This window comes from Gymnogyps californianus, chromosome 12 (genome assembly GCF_018139145.2).
Source record: "Gymnogyps californianus isolate 813 chromosome 12, ASM1813914v2, whole genome shotgun sequence".
In the NCBI taxonomy this organism is placed as follows: domain Eukaryota; kingdom Metazoa; phylum Chordata; class Aves; order Accipitriformes; family Cathartidae; genus Gymnogyps; species Gymnogyps californianus.
The window spans coordinates 17,939,985-17,966,480 of record NC_059482.1 but is presented as its reverse complement, the minus strand read 5'-3'; the positions used below and the strand labels follow the sequence as shown (position 1 = coordinate 17,966,480).

The 26,496-nt window shown below is 38.9% G+C and overlaps 1 protein-coding gene across 1 annotated transcript in view; it reads right to left on the bottom strand.

The window, feature by feature from the left end:
• CHD9 (chromodomain helicase DNA binding protein 9) overlaps positions 1-25,346 on the bottom strand; it is a 98,628-nt gene extending 73,282 nt beyond the window's left edge. Inside the window, 5 exon segments of the mRNA XM_050904319.1 lie at positions 4,874-6,473; positions 15,267-15,355; positions 16,637-16,743; positions 17,126-17,203; positions 25,290-25,346. Coding sequence (XP_050760276.1) covers positions 4,874-6,307 — 1,434 coding nt within the window. The 5' untranslated portion in view covers positions 6,308-6,473; positions 15,267-15,355; positions 16,637-16,743; positions 17,126-17,203; positions 25,290-25,346.
• Between the last annotated feature and the right edge of the window lie 1,150 nt (positions 25,347-26,496).

The window sequence follows — 26,496 nt, the reverse complement described above, 5'->3', positions numbered from 1 at the left end:
TAACTGTATATATCAAATAATTAGCTTGTCGTACCTCCCATAACTAGCTGAGAAAACACATCACTGCCTACTACATATTTCTCACAAAAACTTTACAGTGCAAGATTTCATATATAAGTAGAACAGCAACTGATGGCAGAGTAAGAGGTTTATGAATGGAATAATCCAAGGGATACTTGTCTACAATGAATTTAGAGTTGATATCAAAGGGAGGCATCTGCTAACACAGTCAGAGGTGAAAGGCCTGTGACTATTCAGGGTATGCATCTCAGCAGCACATAAGCCTGGACTTTGATCAGGTGAAACTTAGTTCCACCTCCTATGATACGGTCATGTATGAAGTTATGCCATTCTGATATATACAGATGTCCCAGGGTACAACACCAACCGAGCAACCATCTACAATATTCAGATTTTCTTTGCTAAACTTTCAACAAGGGCAAAACAAATTATCTCCAAAAATAGTGTCATCTCTTGCTATAAAACAAGTGGTAGGAAAGCTCATGCTTGCAAGCATAAAAGCACTTGCACGTTTCAAGTCAGTTAAAAAAAAAAGTCAGATGTGAGATACTGGAATTCATGAACACACTGAAATATCAAGTTAGGTGCCAAACTTTTAGTCACAAAAGGGAAAAAAGATTCACTTGATTTAAGAACTAAAATTACCACCTTGTCCTATAGCACTTAAGATTATTAATGGAATATTATTTTCCAGTTTAATCTCAATTATTCTGCTTTCATGTATGTAGCCAGAAGAGAGTAAAATGCTTATTACAAAATAACATATACAGTGAGATGGTTGTAAACTTCTCTTACGACAGTTCATACTTCAGATTATCTTTCCTACTTTTTCTTCTAAACATGCAGAACTGAACGTTGAAGCCTGTATTTTTGTAGTGTTTTCTCAACTTTATGAAAAGCTAATAGATTATTTAGCTTTAGCAAACTCAGAAGTTTTAAGTGGAGTTAAAAAGATCAGAAGTGCTATATTAGTCAAAGCTGAGGCTACACGAATCTTCAGTGCGTTTCTCTACTTTCTGTTCTCAAACTAACTCTGATGAAAAATGCATGATGTAAAGTTAAGAGGCACAATTTATTTACAATTATAACCTAATTACAGCAGGTATAGAAAGTATAATAGCAGCATAAGACATTCTAGATTGTTTTTAATTCTGCAGCATTATTACACTGAACAGATTGTATTAATTTTTAAATTAATTTCTATCAAAAGAATAGCTGTACAAGTAAAAATGTGATGAGTATGCTTGCTTTCAAATAATGAAACAATTATTTAATGTTCTTTCTTACTTTTAAATAACCTCAGCATAACTGTAGTTAAAGATCTTTGGTTGTCTAATGCTGGGTCCATTCCAAAGCTACAGTTCATTAACTATTTCATAAAAGTTTTCCTTTCTGAAAAAATCTCAATCATTATCAAACTAAGCCAGATGAAAATAATTAAATCCACTAGTAATTGTTTCCTCAATGTGTAGAAAAGCCAGTATGAAACATTGTCTTGTTAAACAATAAACATTTCACCTTAACTATTACATATGAAAGTTATCAAAATCCTTTCCCACCTAACTCCTAGCCTAAAGACAACCAGTTTCAGTAAGACCAACATTCCCTCTCCGTCCCTTACCCCACCTTTTTCCTCTCTGGTTAAACTACACACATTTGTAAAAAGCTCAAACAGAACAAACCCATCTTGAACTTTAAATTCTACAAAGTGATCAAAGAATAAAAGTGAGAATTAGAACTAAAACCTCTCGTAGAATTGTAATCAGACAAAAGACAGATCTGAAACACTTCCTAACTTCAGTAATTGCCATACTTTTCTATTACTATTCATATTACATACACTGCTGATTTAAAGAGGCTTCTAGATTGTTTGCTTCTGTCACTCCCCCATCAATACATTCCTTAGAATAGTTTGACAGCTACTGCTTCACAATGAGTTTGTGAAGGAAACATTAAACACTTGTCCAATTAGGTAAACTCAAGGTCAGAATCCAATTTATACAATTTATAGCATACCCCAAAATCATAAAGACCAAACCAAGCAGTTTTATAACTGTTTTCTGTCTGTTTCATTTCAAAGTTCCACGGGAAAAGGGTAAAAAAAGTTTAAATACTGTAAAGTTGCTTTGTTTTCACACCACGATAAAAACCAAAACCAAACCCCCAAAACCTTAAACACTCTCCACAGGTCTCAGAACTTTCCCTCTATTCCTAGTTACAAAACAAAGTGCTAAAACTAATGTCAGAGAGATCGAAGTAAGTCTTAAAAGGTTCTGATGTATACAACAGAAAAGTCACAGCACCAGGAAGTTTTATTAGATCTACTTTTCGCCGCCTGGCTTGTATCCTACATGGTCCTCACAACTGATACTAACCCCTGGATTTCTCGCCACCCCCACTTTTCCTGGAATCCACTTCCTCTTCACCCTTCACCCCAAGTATGCTCATGGGAGACCAACAGCCTCAACGCTACTGTTCACAACTCTGGGTTCTGCTGCTCTGCTCCCTGGCAGGGAACTCGGGCGCTGCTCCCTCTGCAGTACTGTACACACAGTAATAAACAGGATCACATTTCACTAGTAGCTACTATACCATGTGTTTTTAGGTTTCAGAGATAACTGAAAAGAGTAGCTACTTGGGCTGTGCCCTCTTCTTCCCCCTCCCCGACCTAAAAAATAAGAAATGTTTATCAAAACCAACAGATTGCATCTACTGCATCATTCAGTTAATCAGACTAATCTCAAATACACAGCTGTATACATGTTCTATTAACATCACACCACAATTCTACAGAAAAAGTTTCACTACTAGGAATTGACAATTACACACTCCATAAACATAAGCAGAAGTTGTAATGGAGAAGCAATCTACTGAACCAAGACCAAAGATTAAATGTGTTAAACCCTCATCTCTACACTAATGACATAAAGTGGGGAAAAAAAGTGTTACATTGCCTCCTTTGCAGGCCTGTCTCCTGCAAACTAAGTAGAAGCAAGAGTCAGTAATTAAGTTCCTTTCCTTCCCAATACTTTTTTTTCCAGTAAGACACCATTCTATATTCTCAGGTAGAGAGAGTATTGGTAGCAAGAATATAGAGAAGTAATACAGTTATTGCAACCTTTCTAAAGCTGTCTGCATTTATATATTTGACATCAGAGTTGTCTCTATTTTGAAATGCACAGATTGAAAGTTAGAAAACATTTATATTCCCTCTCCTTTCCCAAATACAAGCTAAACTCCTACTAGAATTTAAAACAGGAGTTTAAAATAAAAATTCCTACTTTCACTGTTCACATGTACGTGGATTTCAACAGACAGTCTCACAATTTTGGAAACGCTAGATAACCAGCAATGGCAGCTGAATATGTGCATTTATCATATAGAAGCTACAGCTCCTTCTGCCAAACCATCTAACTGAAGAAGTTTCAGTCATCCCCATCAAATCAAATTTGGGCTGGAAGCTACCAAGCAGAGCCAAACTGTGATGATATTAAGGTATTAACTTACAGGTAATGCAGTCACCGATACCACTCTTCAAGCATTAACAAGGAAAGCCACTAAACTAGTCTCCAAAACCATAGCAATACCTTTACAGATCGATAAATTTTAAAAGCTGAAAGAAAAAATATTTGTGCCTTTGGTTATTAAGTCTCTTGTATATTCAAGATGTATTTTCTTTTGGTTTAGGAATTTTTTGAGCTGAAAAATCTGCAAGAATCTCACATATGCAGAGGTTTCTAGCAGCTGTAATAAAAATGTGATTTTGCTAGTTATAGTGCTATGAAAAAATAACTTTACTTGCCCTATTTTGTTTGTTTGTGAAAAGCTTAGCTACTATCATAAGAGACCAAAGCAATCCAGAAGCACTAGTCTATATTTTAATTTATTGACACTTACGTACTTCCTATGAAAGAGAAGATGATGATACAGATGAAGATAAAGGTCAGCATTAAAAAAGTGGACTTAATATCTTAATTAAAACTATTTGAAAATTCACTATGTTAAATTCACTATGAAAAAGCACTTGTAAGAAACAGGCTGAGGGATTGGAGGATTGTCCTTCTGAACTCTTCAGTGCTCACACAATTTTAATTTCTCTCAGATAATCTGAGAAGTGCTGTCTGCAAAGTTCATTTCCCTTGTATACCATTAAAAAAAAAGTACAATATAATTTTTATGCTATCTTGTCCTCCATGCAGAGGGCTTTAATGCTTACAGTAGATGTGCATGTTGCTCTAAAACAACTGCAGAGTTTTTTGGTTTAGCCAAAAGTAACAAAATCAAACATAGGCATAGCCTTTTATATGTTTCCTATTATTACTAATCACATCAAAAACAACAACAAAAAAGTTTGTATTTTTAGCCAATGAGCATGAGCACAAAGATACCAAGCAAAGGACCGAGTAACAAAACCAGTGCAATTCTTGCAGAAAATCAGCCACACAAGCCTTATTAAAGCTCTTAAAAATATGTTGCTATAAGTACTTTAAAAGACAATAAGCCATTATATTTGCACCAAAATCATAAAACAACCAATTTTCTCTGCTATGCTTAGGAAATATAAGCAGCAGAAGGACCAGCACCATTTTCTCTGAATAAATATTTCAGGTCATGTAAATCTTGTTTTCTGCAATGGTAAGAAAACAACAGTAGAAAGCAAGGTCTGCATCAACAGCTTTTTTTTTTTTCTTTACCTAAACTAGCTGTTACTTAGACTTCTTCACGGTCAAATAACAACAGCTCAGAGACTTCAGTTATGACGCTTTGGCACAAGCACCAGTCACTATTATTCATTTCATCAGATCCACCAAGTCAAACAGCTCAAACCCCTGCCCCCCTGATCCCTACATACCTGTCCTTGTAAGGTTACACGACTTCTGTCTTGCAGATGCTGATTAGAAACTGAAGAATGCCAAGGATGGATCTGACTTTGAGACTGTGCCCGAACAAGATCAGATGACTGTGTCACTTGCTGTGGGGTTATATGATGTTCTAGGTCATGCTCTAGAACATGGCTTGTGCTATCCTGAACAAATGCAGAATCATCGAACTGTGGCAGAAGGTCTTCCTGAAGGAGGTCATCCGGGTCAAGCCCTGTAAATGGTTCATTATGAGTCTCGACTTGATGAAGTAAATTCTCATCTAAAGACGTGAAACCGTTGCTTTCAATAGGGTCAGCGAAATGGCTTATCTGAGAAGCAGAACCAGTAGAAGCTGGAAAATTAATATTCACAGGAGAGAGTTTTGAACTACTAAAGTTGCCCTGAGGATGCGCAGAATGCAACATTTGAAAACTATTTGAATTCAAAGGTGTACTAGGATTCAACATGTGCTCAGTTGTTTCTTGCTTGGTCCCTGTTTGAGATGTAAAGGCATCGCTTCCAGTGAAGTCGGAGATAGAGTGCGTCTGCTGGTTAGTAGAAAGAGCTGTTGTAGACTGAAGAAGGCTGGTAGGAGAAATGCGGTTATTAGAGTAAGAATATGGAGATGAAAATTGTTGGCTATTATTGACAGAACATGGAGTAATAGTTGGGGACTGTCCATCAAAATTTCCTTCCTGATTCCCACAAAAATGTATTGAAGCACTTGCAGTTTGAGAAAACTGTTGAACAGACAGAGGCTGCTGTGAAGCTGATGGATTAGAAACTGGAGGTGGGTGGTTAACACTGACTCTGAGAGAAGTAGATACGTTAACTTCCATGAAGTCTTTTGGCTGACTCAGAGCATCTTGCCCCGTGTTGTTTCTGCTTTGTTGCGACCGTAGCGAGGCACACTGATGCTGCGGTTCGTTAGCCTGAAATAAGGCAAAGTCATGGTGTGCTACAAAGCTTTTGTTTTGCTGCATAGACTGAGAATGTCCTTGGTGAAAGGGGGACCCATTTTGATTCGAAACAGTTGTGGCAGTTTGATGACCCCACATAGGACTACCATCAGCCACATCTGGAAACATCCCATTAGACTGGTTTTGCGGATGAACTGGTGAACAACTGAATTGAGAGTGTGGTGATAAGACGTTGTCAGCTGAGCTATTAAAAGACTGATCTACTGAGTGAAGTTTCAGTGAATCATACTGATTCAGCTGATCAAACTCACTCATCTTTTGATTTTGAGCATCTTGCACATGGTTCAATGAGTCTATGTGCAAAGGTTCAAACTCTGCACCCAAATTCAATTCATCAACAAGTGAAACAGGTCCAGGTTGAACAAAGGCATCATCTGACAAACCTTCTAAGGTCTCACTAAAAAGATTGGCATCATCAAAAAAATCCATCATAGGATCAGTCATCTTGATAGGTCTGTACTGCTTTTTCTCTCAACTCCAAATGGAGTCAATTTTGGCTCTCTGCAGTGAACAGAAACAAATGACATCCAGTGGTCACCACCTTATCCAAGGCATGCCAACATCCATTAGTGCTTCTGATGAAACATTCGTCTTAAAGTGTTAAAGCACCCTATGGGATAGGAAAAAAAAAAAAAAAAAAAAAGAGAAAAAAAAGAGAAAAATTACTTTCATGACTCTCCTCATCGCTCCTTCCCCTCCCCAACACTTTTACAGATTTTTGATATTTTGTTCATAATGTTACAGTTTAGTTAAACCACAACTCAATTAAGTCATTTTTGCTTATATTCAATGCCCTGTGCAGCGTTTACTGTTTTTGTGCCATAATTATAGTAGTAATTGATGTTTTAAATGTAATGGTTTCATTTTTTTTCCGCTCAGTTTGTTCTATTACCTAAGCACAATTTTAGATTCTCCTTTGCCATTTTCATTAAAACTACCAAATTGTAACACAATTGTGGTTTTTTAGTAGTACAGAATTAAAATTTGTTTGTAGAAAGAAATCATATAATACATAAAATGTACACAGTAATTCTGGATGTTTAAACAAGAAACTTGAGAGATTATAAACTACATTTAAAAACAAAGCTACCTTGACTTCAGTAGTAAAAGCTGAGATACTCTGTTTCTTCTATTTAAGTTGCATTAAGTAAGATTCTGAAAAACTGTATTTTATCTCACTTAAAGACATAATAGAACTCTTATTTAAAGGAAAGACAAGAGGATGAACACAGTGATACAGTCAAAGATAAACACAGGAAAAGAACTACCTTTGGTTCAACAACAGCATTTACACACTTATCTAGTTCTGAAACACAAGTTGTTTTTCTTTTTTATTTATTCATAGTATCACTGACTGATCACCAATGAACTAGTTTGCAATCAGGGATTTCAGGCAAGAGGAGCTGAAAAGGATGGTTAGTTTAACTTCAGCCTAAAAACTTACACATTCATAGTGTAATCAAACAGAATGGGAAATGAACGAAAATACGTCTCTGTGATAATTTACCTCCCCAGATAACTAGTAAACCTCTAGAATAGAGGAACAATCACTTTAAATGAGCATCTTCATGGAACAATCATTCCTTTATCCTGTCAATACATATATCTAATTACTATAAAGAAAAAAGGAAAGAAAACAGCCACAGCTTTTAATTCCTGACCCTACTACTAAAGCTCACTTTCATGCCCTCCTCCTCCATTTCAACTGCAATTCTTCATTAATGAATTCTCCTAAGAACAAAATGAGTACAGGATTCTTCCAGAAATGGACACCCTGGAAATCTGAAATACTCTCTGCTGCACAAGTTTTATGTTGAGCCTATTAAGTACAAAATAGTCTTCGATAAGCTGATGAAAACCTGTTCTGCTTATACTCCTAGTCCACTGAAAGTGTGACCACAGTCAGAATAAAGCCTAACCTAAATTAATAAACCTTGTTGAGTGTTTGGGTATATAAAACTTCTGGTCTACACAGAAAAAGGACAGATGGATCCTGTATCACACTGAAAGACACCAATTGGTGACATCTATCAAGTGTGGATTGGTATGAGTGTTAATTACTATGAGTATAGAGAACAAGCATGCTATAAAAAAAGGCACAGAAGCTTAGGAAGGTGACAGCTTAGCATAGCAAAGTAGCCGTGGATTCCAGATGATACACGTACAACTTATTGCTTACAGTTAGGACTTCCTGAAGTCCCAAGTTAAAGGAAGCACTAACATATATCAGACCCCATTATCTTCTAAAACTGATTAAGCTGTCTGCTTATGATTCAAAGCAACAGAATGATGACTTTCCCAGTATCAAACACCTTCCAATAGATGATAAGCCAACATCAGGATCCAGGTAGATGATGTGGCATGGTTTTAGGTTTTTGTAGCATTTCTAATATAACCGTTTCTCATCTTAGGATATTTCAACGCAAAAGATAAGTCAGGGGAGAGCTATTTTAGCTAAGAGAAGACAATCAAGTCAGATTAAGTACAAGCAAAGAATATCGTAGGCATAGAACAAATGATCTAATTAAAGAAACTCCCATCTGGGGAAAGATAGATGGAAATTATGGTAAAATGTCATGCTCCAGGCTATCAAGGACTCTACTGTTCAAAACTCAAATTTGAAGCCTGTATCGATAAAAGTTTACATATTGAGACTGAGTATAAATAGCTCAGCAGACTGCATACAGCTCCTTGGTTATGCCCATAGATAAACTATATTTCACTGTGATTTGTAAGGAAGGCTACTCAATTTGTGCTAACTTAAAAAAAAAAAAAAGAAAAAAACCAGGTATTTCTTCCATCTTTAGTAGTATAGATACAATAGGATGCACAATTGGGTTTTTTGTTGTGGGTTTTTTGTTTGTTTGGTTTTTTTACATAGGGTAAGTGACATATGGGCCAGCTACTCTATGGTAATTAACTACCATACATAGAATCACAGAATGGTTTGGGTTGGAAGGGACCTTAAAGATTATCTAGTTCCAACCCCCCTGCCATGGGCAGGGACACCTTCTGCTACACCAGGTTGCTCAAAGCCCCATCCAGCCTGGCCTTGAACACTTCCAGGCATGGGGCATCCACAGCCTCTCTGGGCAACCTGTTCCAGTGCCTCACCACCCTCACAGTGAAGAATTTCTTCCTTACATCTAACCTAAATCTACCCTCTTTCAGATTAAAACCGTTACCCCTCGTCCTATCACTACACTCCCTGATAAAGAATCCCTCCCCATCGTTCCTGTAGGCCCCCTTTAAGTAGTGGAAGGCTGCTATAAGGCCTCCCCGGAGCCTTCTTTTCTCCAGGCTAAACGACCTCAACTCTCTCACCCTGTCCTCATAGGGGAGGTGCTCTTGAGTTTAACTACACAGTAGCCTAGAACTATCAAACAGGACTAAAACAACACCATATTGAAAAAACGCATACCAGACAATCTCTTCATGTTTTACTGACTGTGTACCTTTATAGTAAAAAGTGGGAAAAAAGCATGCATAACAGCTGGCATCACTGCAGTTGCAACACTAACTGTGAGCTTGCCTCAGAAATTTGCTGCTTTGCTCAAAACCCAAGAAACACTTTTCATCTTAGTTTCTCCTACTTTCTTTCAGCATAAGGAACAAAAGGGAGGAAATAAGAGACAAATAATACAAACTCTCTTTTTAAAATGCAAAGGCTTTGTAAAACAAATAAATCTTAGTAGGTATAAAAAGGAAACATAACCTGAAGATGTCAGCTTCACTTCAAGGATCCAAACAACATGGATAGCACAGATGAACTTCCAAACTGAGATATCTGAAGGCTAGATACACGAGAAACCTCTCCAGGATAATTAGACTAATGTAAATTTATTACGAGGAAAGCTTCTCTGTGAAGAGGAGATCATGAAGTGGGGAAAAAAAAAAACCAAACCAACTCAAACCTCTTTTGGAAAGGACACTGCTGTAGACAGCCTGAACACAACTCTCTTGCAAAAACACCTTGGTTTTTTGACCAGAGAGGTACTTTTACCCCTAGCCTTTTTCTTCACTGTCTACAAAATCTATCACATTTTTCAGCCCAAAGAAAAGCATGACTTGGAAATTCAAGGATATTTGATTTGGAGAAACTAGCCTTTCACACAAAGTCATCTTCCAAATTTATTGAGCGATCGTCCTTTTTGTTTCTCTCTGCTATACTTGAATATGAAAACACTAGATGTTCTGCTTGCAAATTGTGAAGGCATATGAAGGCAAATTGTGATGCATTTCTGAACTTAATTGGCACACAAGTACTATTTTTCTGTCCCTTCCTTAAAAACAACCCTACCTCCTCACATCCAACTTAATGAAACAAAAAAGTTCTGACAAGAAAACTTTTAACATGCCTTCTCTAAGTGATTCTCTTCTCCCTGTCCTTACTCCCTCTTATATAGAAAATGATGGCAGCTACAATTACGTTTTAACACACTTTTATCCAGCCTTCTCTTTCCCCAAACAGATCTGTGGTACCAATTCAAACTTTGGACATGCTTTTACCTTCAGCTGGCAGAAAAGCGTTCAGAAAATAAACATTTTGAAGACTTTCATCTATTGGACTTGACAACTACAAGTTTAACAATGCAATGGCAGCCAGTGTTTTATAGAACCAGTTCCAAAATACTTCTCATAGAAGATACGCTCCTCTTGGAGCTGCATTTTAACCAGAACGGGGAAACTAGTTTTGAATCCCTACTCAATAAAGCAAACTACAGTAGAAGTAGAATGTGGTTAAAAAAAAAGAAAAAAAAAAAAAAAGAGAGGAAAAAGAGCTCTTCCTTCTTTCTTAAAGAGGAAAATCTTTGTTTTGTCAAAACTAAGTATTTCACTGCAAGCAATCACTGTTACAGTAAATAATTCCGTTTTACAGCAAACTAAAGTTTGATATCTCTTAGTAAATACAATTTGACATCTTTGTGCTCTCTTACATTGAGAATTTGTGATGAAGTTACACTTCTTGTAAAAACTAAATTATTTCTAATACTTTGTATGTCTAAATTCTCTACCAGTATTGTATACTGATTTAATATTAATCTTTACCCAGCTTAAAGTTAGCAAGATCCTTCTACAACACCAATGTCTAAGAACTGCTTGGACCAACTCTAGACAATAAAATGAGCACCAAAACAGAGGTACAACCTGACGAAGCAACTGGACGACTACGGTTGTTGTACTTGAATTTAAGAAGTTACTGCCCCCTATCAGCTAGAATTGCTTCAACAATATTTACCAATTAGAGGACATTTGGTGAACTTAGAATTTTCTGCAGTGGGTTTTGTTTTGTTTTTTCAACATAATGGAACCCAGAGGCATTCAGCAATGTTTCTTACTAGTATTTAGTTTCTCCCTTTGTATCTCAAACTCTCAACTTTGTACCAATCAAGCTGATTTTATGTAGAAAACTAAGCAACAGGAACTACTACTACGGCTATAGGGTAACTACTATCTAGCAGCTATATAACAAAAACATACATTAGACTCACTATTCTAAAAAAAAAAAAAGGGGGGATTTTTTTTTTTTTTCTTTAAAAACAACATGAAGTTTTCTGAAATTAATTACCAGGAATCATCAACAGTATCCCCCAAGTTAAGCTGAAACACATTTCAAGGTTTGCCATCTTCAGATATGCTAAAGCACCTAGAATTTGAACAGTAAATTTTTTCAGATTGCCAAGTGCATCATTTGATGTCTTGCACAAAACATAGCATATTCTCCAAGAAGTATTAAGTTATTCTGCAAACATATTTGAATCAGAACAGAAACATCTCCCAGCTCTTTTTTTTCCATCTGGTCACTATTCATTAAACTGAACACCTGTACTTTCTTTAATCTACTAGTTTTTAACATTAAGAGATCTATTTTAAATTAAAGATTCAAACCAAAGTATTAGAACAGGAGAAATGGTATTAAAATAGATCTTACGAGTCCAAGTGAATGAAAAAATACTAATTTCTGCATAACCCATGTTTTTCATTTAAAAACAATGTTGTATTCTGTATGGTCTAAAACTATCTTTTCAATTACAAAAAGAATAGAAATCAATGCACTATTGTTGTTCCTCTTAATCTGCAGAAGCAGCTCTCACGTACTTCTACTGTAACTTTAACTTTTTTAAACTTTAAAATCTTTTTCAAATTTTCCTTATTATATTACAAACCACTTCGAAATGAAACTGGCTACACTCAGCCTAGTTCGATTCCTTTCCTTAAGCGTGTGTGCAACACACGCTGCAAGAATGAGTCAATACCAGAGCTAGGTTAGGAACCTGAGGTTTCAAGCTAACACAGTTAATGCAACTCCTTGCGGGGGGCTGGGCAGGAAAAAAAAGAAAGAAACTTTCTCCATTTTGGTTGTCCATCAGTTTAATAACAACCCTTTATTCTTGTCAGAAAGACAGACCAAGAAGAAATAGACAGCCTGAAAATCTCAGAGATGATCCCCTTTTATACTACGTTAGCACGCAGTACATCTGTGTTGTAAGAAGACAAGCAAGACACAAGTAAGAGCAGAAATGAAGAGAATGGTACAAGATTTAAAGACCAGAAGAAAAGGAAAGAAAGATTTATTTTACAGAATACATCAAAAAAGAATGAACACATAAGAAAACAGAATGGAACAAAGGCACCAAATTTTGCTTTCAAAAAAATGAAGTGGAAGTAGCAGTAAAATACACGATAATAAAAACTACTGATGTGTTTTATTTCGTTAATTGCATTGTTGATTACTTTTGATGAAGTGACAACTGGAAACAAGCTACTCTAGTTATAAGCAAGTAAATCAGGTAAAGATTCAGCACATTACATGATATCCATACTTTTATACTTTGATAGCCTAAGTATCACGGCTTCACATGACTGATGTGTGACAGTATCGTAGATAAGAGGAAGTCAGTGACTTTGATGGCCATTTTTTCACAAAAGAAGGTGAAACAATGGCTATACAGACGAACAATAGACGCTATCTCAGAAGAAGCTAGGGACAACTCAGTAGACAGAAGGAATTAAAACTGAAGTCATAAAAGCATGACATAACAGAAATCCAGACTACAGGTAAAGGACACAAAAGGGATAAAGACAGATAGTCATAACTAGGGAAGAGTTTTACATTATATGCATGCAAAGTGTTTTTTTGAACAGACTTGCTTCCAAACAAGAGATCCGCCAAAGAAACTGAAAAAATCATTATATTTGCTAAGTTCTATGTAGCATACAACAGCACGACACGTTTGTGGCTTTGTATGATTTGCCCATCTATTAGCAGATGGAACGCTGTGTCAAAAGAGGTAGACAATACAGCCTGTTAAAAAACAGATACCCAAAAAACTGATCACTTCTGCATAATATTCGGAAATGAGAGACACATTCCCCCCCCAATATTAAAAATAAAAGACAATTACACTATCATTATTTGTCAGATTTAATTATAACTAAAGCTTTGGCCGAGTTCAAAAAGCTGCAGTAAATTAAATAATACAGAAGTTACTTCCCACTGATGCGCCAATATAAATGATATTCTATTATAGATTTAAAGATCAATGTACATGTTAAATTTAAAATGCACAGAGGGACAGCAAAATTTCCTCAAAATCTGAGAAACGTACAAGATTAAAGAACATTTAGACATTTAGTAGAGATGAACTCTTTTATTCCCTAACAGAAAGGAGTAAGTCTTTCTACAAGAGTGCCATGATATCTGTAGCTAAATATGGATTGAAAAGATGCATTTTCTCTTATTGGCATTACTAAAACTAGGAGAAAACTTGTTTGGGTAGCCTGTTTCATTAAATAAAAAAATACAGATCCAATATATATATATATATGTATTATTTTATTTTAAAATTGCTTTTCGATGGTATGCATTTATAATTATTTTCAAGTAATGAGCTATCCCTTTAGTAAAATCATACCCTCAACATAGCTGTTTCATTTAGAATACTGTTCTGCTACAGAGTTCACAGACGTCATGCTAAAAACTCAAAAGATAACTCAAGTACCTTGTATTTTGATTTGAAGATTAGGAAGAGAAAGATTTGAAACTGATGGTCTTAAATTAAATTCTCAGGACTAGGTTCCAGTCCATGGCTACAGTTCCAACTCCGAGTAAGAGCATAAAGCTGGAGCAAACTAGCTTGTGTGTGCTTGTCATAGGAACTCACAGTAGTGTGTTCTCATACCTACACTGGTTTTGCTTGCACCAAACACCTCACGTAACTGTTTCCCCCCTCTACTCCCCAGACATGCACCAACCCCCTGCTACCACCTCTCCTTCCTTCTCGCAGGTAGCCTCTGGGAAATAAATATTAAAGGTTTATAGAAGAAAAAAAATATTCAGTAACTGTCAATTGTTATGGTCATTCATAAAAGTTCAAGTCAATCAACATGACAAATGACATTTCACTTGGAAAGAAAATCCATCTTCCAATGCACCTAAAGACAAATTTCTACCCCTCTCAAAGATCTTTGCCTTCACTGTTAACGGGACAGCTGCTTTATTGAGAACAGCTTTGCTTAAGCTGAACAGAGCAAAAGCACACCAAAGAGAAAGTATATCACAGAACTCTTTGTATAAAACAGCATGATATCAGAGAGTCCCACAGAATATCTTTGGGCCACTTACTATACTTCTTTAAGAGATCCATTTTAACATTAATTTTTAAATCAAGGTAAATTTATAAAGTCTCAAAAAAGTATTTCAGCAAGAAGTGCTTAATATACAGAGAGAACACATTATAACAAATTCTGTAATATATGAAGTAATCTTAACTGTTTTATTGAGAGACCTACAAAAATTAAAAATACTAGTAGCATTTAGAAAAATTCATATTTTCTCCTGAGATTTTTGTGGCGGTTTTATTTCTACCATTTTGAAGTAGGGGTGTGTGGTACCACAAAGTTTCTTCAGATGAAATATGGTTTATATTACTGAAAAAAAGTGGTGTTGTGTTTTAATTGCACAAAATTCAGATCCCTTCCTTTTGCTGCTTTCCAGGATGGAGTTTCTTTCTTCCCAAAACTCCAAATTCAAAAGATGTATGGTGAGATGCACAATTAAAGCCTGCAGAACTGCTGTATGTATCAGAAAAGGAATCTCAAATCACAAACCAATTTTTAAATTATTTACCTATATACCACCATGCTGTTTCTCTATCTGTAATACTAAGAGTTAGAGTGATTTAGTTAGAGCATTGATACTTAGATATATGAATTCCAAAGTTTAATAACTAGGTTGGATCAAAATTAAGAGCTAGCACAGGCGCCTAAAGAATCCTATAATATAAAAGTATCTGATTAACCTATAAGACATAAAAATAAGTTGCTGAAATCTTCTAAATTAAAACTGTATCACAAGATATTTAAGAAAAGGGCCCAAGTCAAGATAAAATAATATCCTTACCCATGAATATAGAACACATCTCTTTAATGAAGAATTAAGAAGCTCAGAGATATGCTTTAAATCCAGATGCATAACTCATCATTAGAGACCTGAAAATGAAACATGGTAAACAAGTCACACAATAGCCACCTTCAGGATTATACATTCAAATGCAACACTTTAAACTCAAAAATTTAATAGATACCATAAAAACAAGAACACCAGAATTAATACATGATTACTAGTAGCCATGATTTTATAAATGTCTGATAAATAGGCAAGTGAAGTGCTCACTTTGTCGGACCACTGAAAAATAAACCAACCCTACAAACCTCTAAGGTTGAAGGGTAGAGTCTGTGCCAGAATACTAAAAGCTTTAGGGCAACTTCAAGACACAATATAAGGACAAAAAAAAAAAAAAAAAAAAAGGTTTTGAGGTTAGGTTTTAAACCTGTCAATGGAAAAAGCCCTGTACGTATTATCTTTTAACAGCAGTATCCTCTTAGAAACTGACAGATGTACTTGCCAATAGGAATTGAGACTGCCTTTCTAGGGGAGCATACTCGCGTGAGTTTTATCCTACTCCTTGACTTGACAGTAGGTAGAGGAGCTCAACTTCAAGAGGTTCTCTTTTAATCTCAAAGAGGCTTCAAAACACTACACAGTTTAAGGGATAATGTGCATGGGGTGAAAATAAATGCTTCTAGGGCCTGTGTGCAAAAGCCTCAAAGCAAACAAAAACATCCTCTAACATTAAAAAACAGAAAAAAGTTAGTATATGAACTTACATTCTGTACCAGTGTGTTTTTCCATAAACAATGCTACCCTTTCAAAAACATGATCATTCTTTCAAGGCACAGAGCATCCTCTAATTGCAATAAATACAGACTCCCTCTCCCTAAATATAGTTTCTTGGTGACAAACTCTTAAACACCTTTGCAAGACTATTAATACAGTTCAACCTTTAATCTTTATTAAAAGATAAGATAGTATATATCACTGCATTAAGAAGCCGATTTTAATACAAAGATTATTTCTTCTCCCCACATCTTTGAGACAATGTTGTAACATATGTCAAAGATAGAAATTGGTTATAACAGCTATCAAAAGCCTTCAATGTTCCAGTAAAAAATTTCATTCGGTACTAATTCAGTACATAAATTATTACATTTATCCTCCTTTTATTATTGAGTAACTTCAAGACTTATTCCAAGGTTGCTAAACTAAAATGTCTCTGCTCTACATTAATAGGGACACTTAAATAACATGCAGAGATTTTTTTCTAAAATTCATAAACAATAAGCATGTACCCAAACACACACTTAGGTGAAGGTTGCTAAAATACTTCCATCTTTGTTTGCCATCTATGTGAAGTGATATGAATTTTGTACCAGCACAGCCAGAAAACTTCCTCTAGTTGTTCTTTTTTTCTATACTGGAACCCCCATCGTGCAAATAGAGCTCCCATCATGCAAAAGTCCTCTTCACATCCAGAAATCTGAATCAAGTTTGAAATTATTTAACTGTCAGGTTTTATGTAGCATTTCAATATATTTTTTATTTCCTAAACTGTATATTTAAAAGTTCTTTGTTGACTAAACAAAGTTATAAAGGTTTTACAATACATAAATTACCTGAATAGACACATTCAAAAATTTATTTTTGTTTGAAAAAAGGAAAAATTGAAAACTTGCAATCAATTAATTTATCCTAGCTGTAAGAGTTCAACATTAAAAAAAGAAAACTAATTCACCTCTAACTATCATATAATACAAACACTATCTTAAGTTCTTGGCTATCCAAAACATAGCTGTTTTGGATCCTTCCTCAACTGGATTCTTTGTGAATCCTCAAAATAAAGAAAAAAAGATGTTTCTTACTCTTTAGGACAGTTTCCACTTGCTTGAACAGCTTCCAATATGGAGACAACCGTGGAGTACTTAGAAGTTTGAAAAATCCTGTGTTGAAGAGAAGAAAAAAACATATATAACTAAACATACATTCACCAGATCTACAATACATTATTCTAAAAGTAAAATACAAGAAATACTTCAGACAGCGGAAGAATCACTGATGGTTATACTAAGTGCCAAAGAGCAATCCACACAAAAGGAACTTAAAGCTTTCTTACGAAGCAAAATGGGATCTATGTCCACAGATTCTCAAATAAGCTATATTGCATGTGAACTTTTAATTACATATATATGCAAATATATATGTATATATATCTGTTAAATGTGATATGGTAAAAAAGAGTTCTGTAAAGTCTCCTTCTTTGGAAGAGAGTCTTAATGCTTGCTTTTAAATCTTGAATTGGTAAAATTCACTGATATACACAACAAAGCTTATACTTTATTAAATAGAACCAGAACTAAATTTCTCATAAGCATGCCTAGATACGTATTAAGCTATCTTAGAAAGTTTTTAAAAAATTATCTTCCACAGCCCAACTAATATAGTATCTTCATAAACTACTGAATATACACATTTCCCTAAGCGCGCATGGATTTCCTTATGTTCTTGATGGAATCCTAAAGCATTAGTATTACTGAAAAAATTTTGAACAATAGTAATCTTTCTCATTTCGGACACTAAAACACAGACTTTTATACACACTAGTGTAACAGGAAATAAACTATTCATTCCAATTAGTTTACTGTAAACACTTTACCCCAATTTCTATTTTTTAAAACATCATGTAAATTTAATAAAACAATTTAGTTTTGCACAAAATCCTTGTGTGTTTTTACATCTTCAGTCTTTGCAAATACCTTTAGAAAATTTAACAGCACCAGTTTAAGAAGTTATTATTTTCAACTACCTTCTTCACCTCTCTGCCAAAGGTTATTGCCCTCAAAGCACAGCCTGCCGAACAAAACACGTATGTGGGCATCAGCTGCTTCAGCATATAGTCTCCCAGTTTAGTTTTAACCCTTCCTCTTGTTAGTTTAAACAAACCCATTAGACTTTGCATTAAAATGGCTGAGGTGTATACATTCATTCTATTTTGTCATTTATATTTTGTGGGCATTAATTGCAATAAAGGGACAATAATAATACAGAGAATGACATCATCTTAGTTTGCTACAATTGATTGTGAGCTAGAAAGATACCAAAAGTTTGGAGAATCTTCTTGAAAAGAACAAAGTTTATCCCCAAGTCAGTTCACTTTAGTGAACATAACTGTTAAGAAGTTCAGAGGTTTGGCCACAAGACTACTGAAGGAAGCTATACTAGTAACTAGTTCTGCTCTTTAAACGTTATCGCCATTTTGCTTCTCCGAAGTGTACCTGTGAAGACTTTCATAAATTTCAGGACTTCAGTGAGCTCCTGCTTATTTTTCTAATACAGATAACAAAGTTTCCCAATGCTCTTTTTAAGTTTGAATACTGCTAAAACCAACGTTTTTCTTTAAGAGATCTGCCCACAAATCTTACTGTATCTGTACAGAATATGAATGCTTCTTTTTACCCTCTTTAGTTGTCAAAAGAGTTAGAATAACGTATTCAGTGTAATGTATTTGTAATTTACAGTTTACTTCTGGTCACTAGAAAGACAGTTACACAAGCTTCCTTACAAGTTTAAAAAGAAAGTCCTCTTGGTGCTGTTCAGATTTCTGATGTAAGCATTATAGGGCTTCTACAGTTTTGTCATAAATTTCAGCATTACATCTTAAATTGTACCTACAAAATATGTTTCTGAATTCCGGTATCTTTCCTGAGGAACTACAGTGTCATTTTAAGATGTACAGAAACATTTGCATTGAAAACCAGAAAAAAGTCTTCTCATTTTCACGTGGCCTAAACCAAGATTTCATTACAAAACATCAGAGACAAAAGACTTCACAGCATAGCCCTCTTTCAATTCACAATCTGATAATGTACTAACTTCCAATAATTCTCATGTTCTAGCCTGATAACCATCTTTGTGAACTGCAAGTTTATAATCTGGAAGTACCAACTAGAACAATGCAAAGGATCATGTCTGTTTTACAGATGCCTATGGATCACAATTTATGAGTACAGACCAATAGCTGCGAAGACTTGACACTGACAGATAGAAGTCTTCTCTGTGAAAAAAGGAGCACAATTTCAAGTCTTGACACAACCAGATTAGATACCATGATAGTACTCTACTGAACAGAACAGGTTCAGACTTCCCACTCCATACTACATTAGCAGGCACGAGGAGTTTCATCTATAACAGAAGCCTATACCTTTCAGAGAGAGGCTGCATACAATTTCTCTTTTTTTTTTTTTTAAATTATTTCTAAGGAGATTTGACATGAAAGTTTCTCAGAAAAGTTCCTCCCAAGCACATGTTAAGCAAGACACTCTGAGTTTGTGATTTGTTCAATATATTCTTCTTAAATTAGGAAATCAATTAAAACTGATAATAACTCAAGCAAAACAACACTTTTCATCTTGTTTCATGGTTTACAGCACACTCAGGACATGTTCCTGAATTCACCTGCAACAGACAGAGACTCCAGATGACTTCTATAACATCAATACTCTGCCACAAGAGTCTGACAAAGCGGACTTTTAAAAAACTTCCCCAGTTAAATGGGACAATACTCATCTGTCCCTCAAGGGTATCTATGAATTAATTCTTAAAAACTTACCTAAAAATCTGTCTCTGAAGCTAAACTTTAGTTTAGCTTCTGAAAACCAGCAAAAAATACTTTTAAAAACTACATGGTGAAACCAGCAACATCATATTATATGGAATCAGGCCCACTGTCTTACCTAACACTGTTTTTAATGTTGGTGGAAGCCACTAACTACAATGGCTTTACTCCAGGGTAACTGAAAACACAAATATATCCTATTTAATTCTCAGATTTCTTCTAACATATGGAATATCAGATGGGTAGATTTTCATGCCATTATACAGATGTAATCTTTCTGAAGCTTAAAACTTTCTTCATTAGGGTGTTATGTATCAAATGTAATAAAATTATTTACTCTTCAAAAGCCATTTGCAGAATAAATTTTGGAGGAATTCCTGAATTCTAGTGACCGACATAAAAGAGTGAACCAACCTTTTAATACTGTTGATGCAACACAAGGACAAGTGCCCAAGAATGCATTGCAGAAGGAAATAATTTGGTAACCAGAGTTACTACATTTTCTAATATGACTCAGATAAAGAACAAAGTCAAAATTACTATTTGTCTTCAAAAAAAGCATGGGAACATTTTTCCATCTTCCTGCAAATTCTAACTGCTGATTTAAGATTAAAACAAAACCATGAATCTTAAAAAAAGAAAGATGCATGTACACTGGTGGCCTAAAGACATTAATATTTGGTATCTCTTTGGTAATCTGTATGACAGAAGTTGAAGATCTCAACACATTTGCTCACTGACAGATGCCGTATCATACCAATATATTTCTGCTGAATTCTGAGTTTAAAAAACTTCCTTGTAATTTGTTTCTTGCAGCTTAGTAAGCTAACTTAATGTAAAGGCAGCACTGAAAGGGGAACTCAGTTCCAAGGTGCTGTCAAAAGTAACCTTTTACTTCATCACTAAAGCTCATTCTAAGAGGTAGCTGTGTATCCATCTGAATACTACTATATATACGTTTTGAAAGTACTACTAAGATGCGAATGTTTCTGAAGTCAAGTTATAGCCTCACCAACCGCATTGTTAAAAAGTGTTTGACTTAGAGTTGCTCTTCTGCAAGTTTTCAACACTGCAGTTACTCAAAAACAGACGTTGTAAACCACATTATACTTTTTTCATGTAATATTTTAGGAAAAAATACTGCTTAAAAAAAGGTCACTCCTCCCTGCACTATTGTAAATAAGAAAGTCGCATGTTCAGCCTGTTTGACTTTTGGCCAGCTCGCTCTCACATTTATGAATTGGCCAGACGGATAAAATATGAGAATCCTGCCATTCCTTCAGCCAAAGCAAGAGCTGCAAACTCTTTCCAGTGGTTGCTGTATCAGCAAAAGAATTACTTCTCAGCATCGTAGTTTCTTTTGCTGAAGGGGAAAGAGAATAGTTCAATAATATCCTAAAATACTTCCAATAATGCTAACTATCAATTCTTGAATGTTTGACTAAATAAACAGATGGTTTCTCCATCACCCATTTATATGTACACAGATACCCAGCATTCCTGAAGCACCGTTTCTAACTACAGGAAGAACACTAGAAAATAGAATGAGAGTACACTACGTGAGCCCAAGTAAGTGTGAGATTTCTAAGTGTCCATTAGGCTCACAGCTCCATAGTTCGATAGAACTGAGACCATTAAAAGGACAAATATAGATAGGTCAGTGGAAGAATATAAAGTATCCACAAAACCAGCTTGGTTAGAAAAGAAACTGAATGCTAAGCGTTACCGGATTTCAGTTAAACACATAAAAATATTTCAACTGGATGATTTATGAGCGTAAGTACCAAACATTACTGAGAATTTAGTTCATATATAGTGGTGGAAAGAAGTAGAATACTGCAATCCAGTGATGAATAGGATCATGCCATTTGACTCCATCAGATCCAACTTATCCTCATCCTAAATTGCATGAAAAGTATCAAAGAAAGACAATGACGCAGTGTTTGGACACTTATTTCTACAAGACTGACATAAAAGAAAAAAATGCACTGTAAGGAATCTGGACTCATAAAATATATAATTGTCCAGCTTACCTGTACTTTTGAAGTGTCTGAAGGATACATATACTCTAATTACAGGGAAAATTTGTATTGTAAAATTGTAACATACACACACACACACACACACAAAAATCTTACAACTAGCCCTATAAAGCAAGTAAGAAAAAAAGTGCATCTATTTACTTTATGGGTTTCACAAACAAGGCAATTTTAAAGCAGCATGTCAATCTTTTGTTTTAATCTGCCTGCATCACTAACTTGTCTGTCTCATAAAAGGAAACAAATGAACAATGCTTGTTTTAGGGCCTCCATAGTCTCTTAGTAGTGGTTCATGTCATACATCTTTTAGCTAACATCACTAAAAATGCTTTTTAAAAACCACACTGTGCTTTCATCCACATTTCTCCATGACTGAATTCTTGGACTAATCTTCAGGAGCATTTAGCACCAGCAGCTCATGTGAAATGAGTAGGTGCTGAGATTCCTCAAAATTCTTGAAATATTGTAAGACTTAAAATTCCAGTTCTTTTTACAGTAAAAATGACAGCTTTACTCAGAGTGAAATAAGTTAATACATTTTCATCATGAAGAGCAGCATAAATTCTAATAAAGAGAACTACTTGGTTAAACACAAACAAGTAAGTTAGCACAAAGTAAACCAGCGCAGACGCATTGTAACTACTTATGTGCCTGCCCTTATCATCTTATAAGCACAAAGTAAATTGATGTAGCTTACCCAGCAATGGGGAGAAAAAAAAAAAAAAAGAGAAAGCTACTTCACATTTACTTTAAGGTTAGAGAGTTCACAATGGGCAGTAACCACAGAGTTGTTGATAGCTGAAGTTCACATCCTACCTTACTTCCAACTAACTTCTCTGTGTGCCCTTGATTTATGCACAGGGCCTGGCACGTGGATCCCTGAATTGGTTAACTTTCAAGAACATGTATATTAACTTTCGCTCTTTGATTTACAAAAACTGGGCATTGAAGTCCATTGTGCTTTGGAAGTCTCACCTGCCAGATGCAGGAGCAATGAAAAAGTCATTACTAGTTGGGGGTGTGAGGGGTTGGCGGCATGTAGAAACTTTGTCAGTAGGTAAAACCGAAAGATACTAATTGCTACTCTTTCTTTAACAGTTAACAAAGTATAAGATAGGAATAATTATTAATTTTAAAATATTTATCTTGTGAAAGAAACTAGCAAAATATTGACCTATGCACCAATAAATTAAAACTCAGAGCCAGGCTAAAAATCCAGATATTGCTCAAAGATGACTGAAAGTAAATATTCTGCCTTGAATGCTAAACATTTCTATTTGCATACAAATGATTACATGTAAAACAAAGTGAAAAAATTATTTTACCTCACACCTGCCAAATGGGAACTTGATGGTATCAAATGACACAGGTTTGAAAACAGATGCAGAGAGCTCTTACGACTGATGGGCCTAGTTTTCCTCAGAGAGGAGGATTACTTTTTACAGCTACTCCTTACAAAATCTCAAAAAAGACACAAGAGGAGAACTAGAAACCTTATCCCTTTACACAGATTGTTATTTTGTCCCCTGTGAGCACACATTATAACACTAAAGGATTCAGATCTCTTCTACATAGAGGGAGACTGAGCTGTATTTTCTCACACTGATGAAGTTAAACAACTTTCATGAACTGAAGGAAGTTTTTAGTGGCTAAAGATTCAAGGCACTTAGGAGCGCAAACCATTTCTACCGAACTGAAAGTGTATGCGTCAACCTTGATGTCAAAGCTATATAGCCAAATGAGAGAATTCTGGACTCTCTTCACCTGGGTTTTATCCCCGTTCATGAAAATTTGTGCGTGAAGAGGGAATGAGGAGGTTTTAACATTTCACTGCTTTAAGCCTCATTAGGAAATAGCATTATTTCTCCACTTCACTAGAATAAAGACGCATGCCACCTATCCACCCAGTGCTATATACCTACAGTACCAAGCTAGCCTCCAAATCCTCTCCTTGTCTTCTCCGAAGGAAGTCAGCTTGCGGCCCCTACCTGGAAAATGCCAGCCCATAAATTCCAGCCTTGCACTTTCACAGCCAAGTCCCTTTTTAAGCCTCCACCCATGCAGCGGGAACCTGCGGCCATGCGCCACTGGTTCTCCCCACCCCAGAAATCTTCCAGCCCAGGACAGCAGACTGCATGCCCACCTCCATCTCTCCCAGACACACCTCACCCAATGTCAACCCTCCCCTTCCATATTCCTTTCCCCAGCTCCCACGTCTTCTGCTGTTGTGGATCCAAGCCAGTGGGCTGCCAAACTCAGCTCCTCTTTTTCCTGCTGCTTTGCTTGCCCTAAGAAATTATTTTAATTCCTCCCTCTGCCCACCTCTATTATCTTGCGTAGTGAGAAACCAGGTCTAACGTTCCCACTTTTCTGCCTGGGAGGGTGCCACATCCTTTCCCTGCCACGCAGCCCCCTTCCTAAACGACATAAGGTGGCTGGGGATATTCTTGCCCTGCCTTCCTCCACCCAACCCTTTCCTCCCACCGCCACCTTCTCGCTGGGGGAGAGAGGGACATCCAGCCCCTTCCTCCGACTTCCCCGAGGAGGAGACCAGCCCTCTTCCCTTCGCCCTGCCATCCAGCCTCCCCCCCACCCCGCTACCTAGGGAAGGCCCAATTCCTGCCCTCCAAACTTCGCCCCCACCCGCCAGCCGCCCCTCCGCCCGCGGGCCCCGCGCCGCCTCCTCAGCCCCGCTGCGGGGCAGGGAGGACAGGGGCGGCGGGGACCGCATCCCTGGGCGCCCCCGCCCGCGCCGCCGCCTCCATCCTGCCCCGCTCCACCCCCGCCGCCCCCAGGAAAAGCTCGCCTCGCCGCCGCCCCCCTTCCTCCTCCCACCTCCGCCGGAGAGGTGCGAGGGACCGGCGAGCAGCCCCGCGCCCGCCGGCTCCGCCGCCGGTGTCGGCGAGGGGCGGAAGCAGGTCGAGGCGCGGCGGCGGGGAGAGCCCAGGCGGCGAGCAGGCCGCGCCACCCCGTCCCCCGGCGGGAGGAGGGGCGGGGGGGGGCTGACGGGGCGGCGGGGCCAGCCGGTGTCTCCGGCATCTGGAGCGCGGCCTGCTCCGGAGGTGGCGGGGAGCAGCCCGTCCCTTCGCACGTACTCACCGCCGGGTTCGCCATTACGCGGCGGCGGCGGCAGCAGCAGCGCCTGGAGCCGCCGCCGCTGCCCGGCAGGAGGCACACGCGCGGGGAGGAGGAGAAGGAGGAGGAGGAGATGCCCCGCGCCTGACAGCTCCCCGCCGGGGCGGCCTCGGGCAGCCGCGGCGGCTCAGAGGCGGCGGCAGGAGCGGCGGTGGCGGCTTCCCCTCCCCCCTCGGGGATTCCCCCCGCCCCCCCCCCCTCCGGGCGCCCAGGGAGCCGCTGGCCGAGGGCGGCACTTACCGGGTGGCAGGGTGGCTGGCGCAGGCCGGGAGAGGCGGGCGGCGCCGGCGGCGGAGCGGGCGAGGGCGGCGCGGCGTGACTGGCTCTCCTCCCCCCGCCGCCCACTGCGCAGGCAGGGCGGGAGGGGCGGCCGGGCCGTGGGCGAAGTTTCACTCGCTCCGCGCCGCGACCCCACCGGCCCCAGCGAACCCGCGGGGACGGGCTGGGGGGCGCATTTGCATATTTGTCACCCCCGCGCTGATTGGCCGCCCGCGCGGGGGCCGCCGCGCGCTGACACGGCGCCTCGGGAAGGGAAGGGAAGGAGGGAGGGAGCGGGGCGTGAGCGGCGGCGGGGCGGCTGTGCGCGGCCGGAGGGGGCCCGCCAGCGGGGGGGGGGGGAAGGAAGCGGAGGGCGGAGTGAGGCCGCGGGCAGGGGAAGGGGTGTGCGCAGGGAGGAGGGTGCGCGGGAGGCGGAGAGGGGCAACGGGAGCGTGCGAATTTGTTGCCCGAGACGCCGCCACCTCACGCCGCAGCCCCCGCGGGAGGGGGCAGCCCTGAGCGGGGAGGGGAGGGGGCGGGGGCAGCCGCCGCGCAGCCGATAAAATGGTGTGTGAGCGGCGGGGTGAGCCGATCCAATATGGCCCCCTTCGCTGGCAGAAGCCAATCCCGGGCGCGTTTACTCTGGAGGCTCCGGCAGAGGCCAGGCCCGGGATGCTGGGCAGGCCCCGCTGCTGGCGGCGCCCCCGCTGAGGAGAGGCCGCCGCGGCGCTGGCTGGAGCGGCGCCCGCCCGGAGTGCCAGCCCCTGGGCGGCGGGGGGAGCGGGGGTTTTCCCTGGGAAAGGGAAACTTGGAGCTCCGGCACGTTTCCGCGAGGCGCTTACGCAGTCGCTGTCGGCGGTTTCCTCATGACGAGCGCGGCGGGCGGCCCAGCGCCTCAGGGCAGAGCCGAGCCCGCCTCGCCGCCGGGGCCGGGATTCCTGCCGCGGCGTTACCGAGCGGGAGGAGGGCTCCCGCGTCGGCCAGCGTGCGTGCGTTCGTTCCCTTTATTAAAATATGTGCGGTTCGTTTAACACCTGCGCTCGAGATACAGTTTGCTAGCTAAGACCGTCTCCCTGTCTCTAGGGAGAGCCTGTGTGACCAGGATTTCAGTTAATTCGACCTATTGATGGCATCACCAGATTTTACATTGAAGCCCCAGTACTGGCAGGGAGAGCAAGGAGAATTCCCG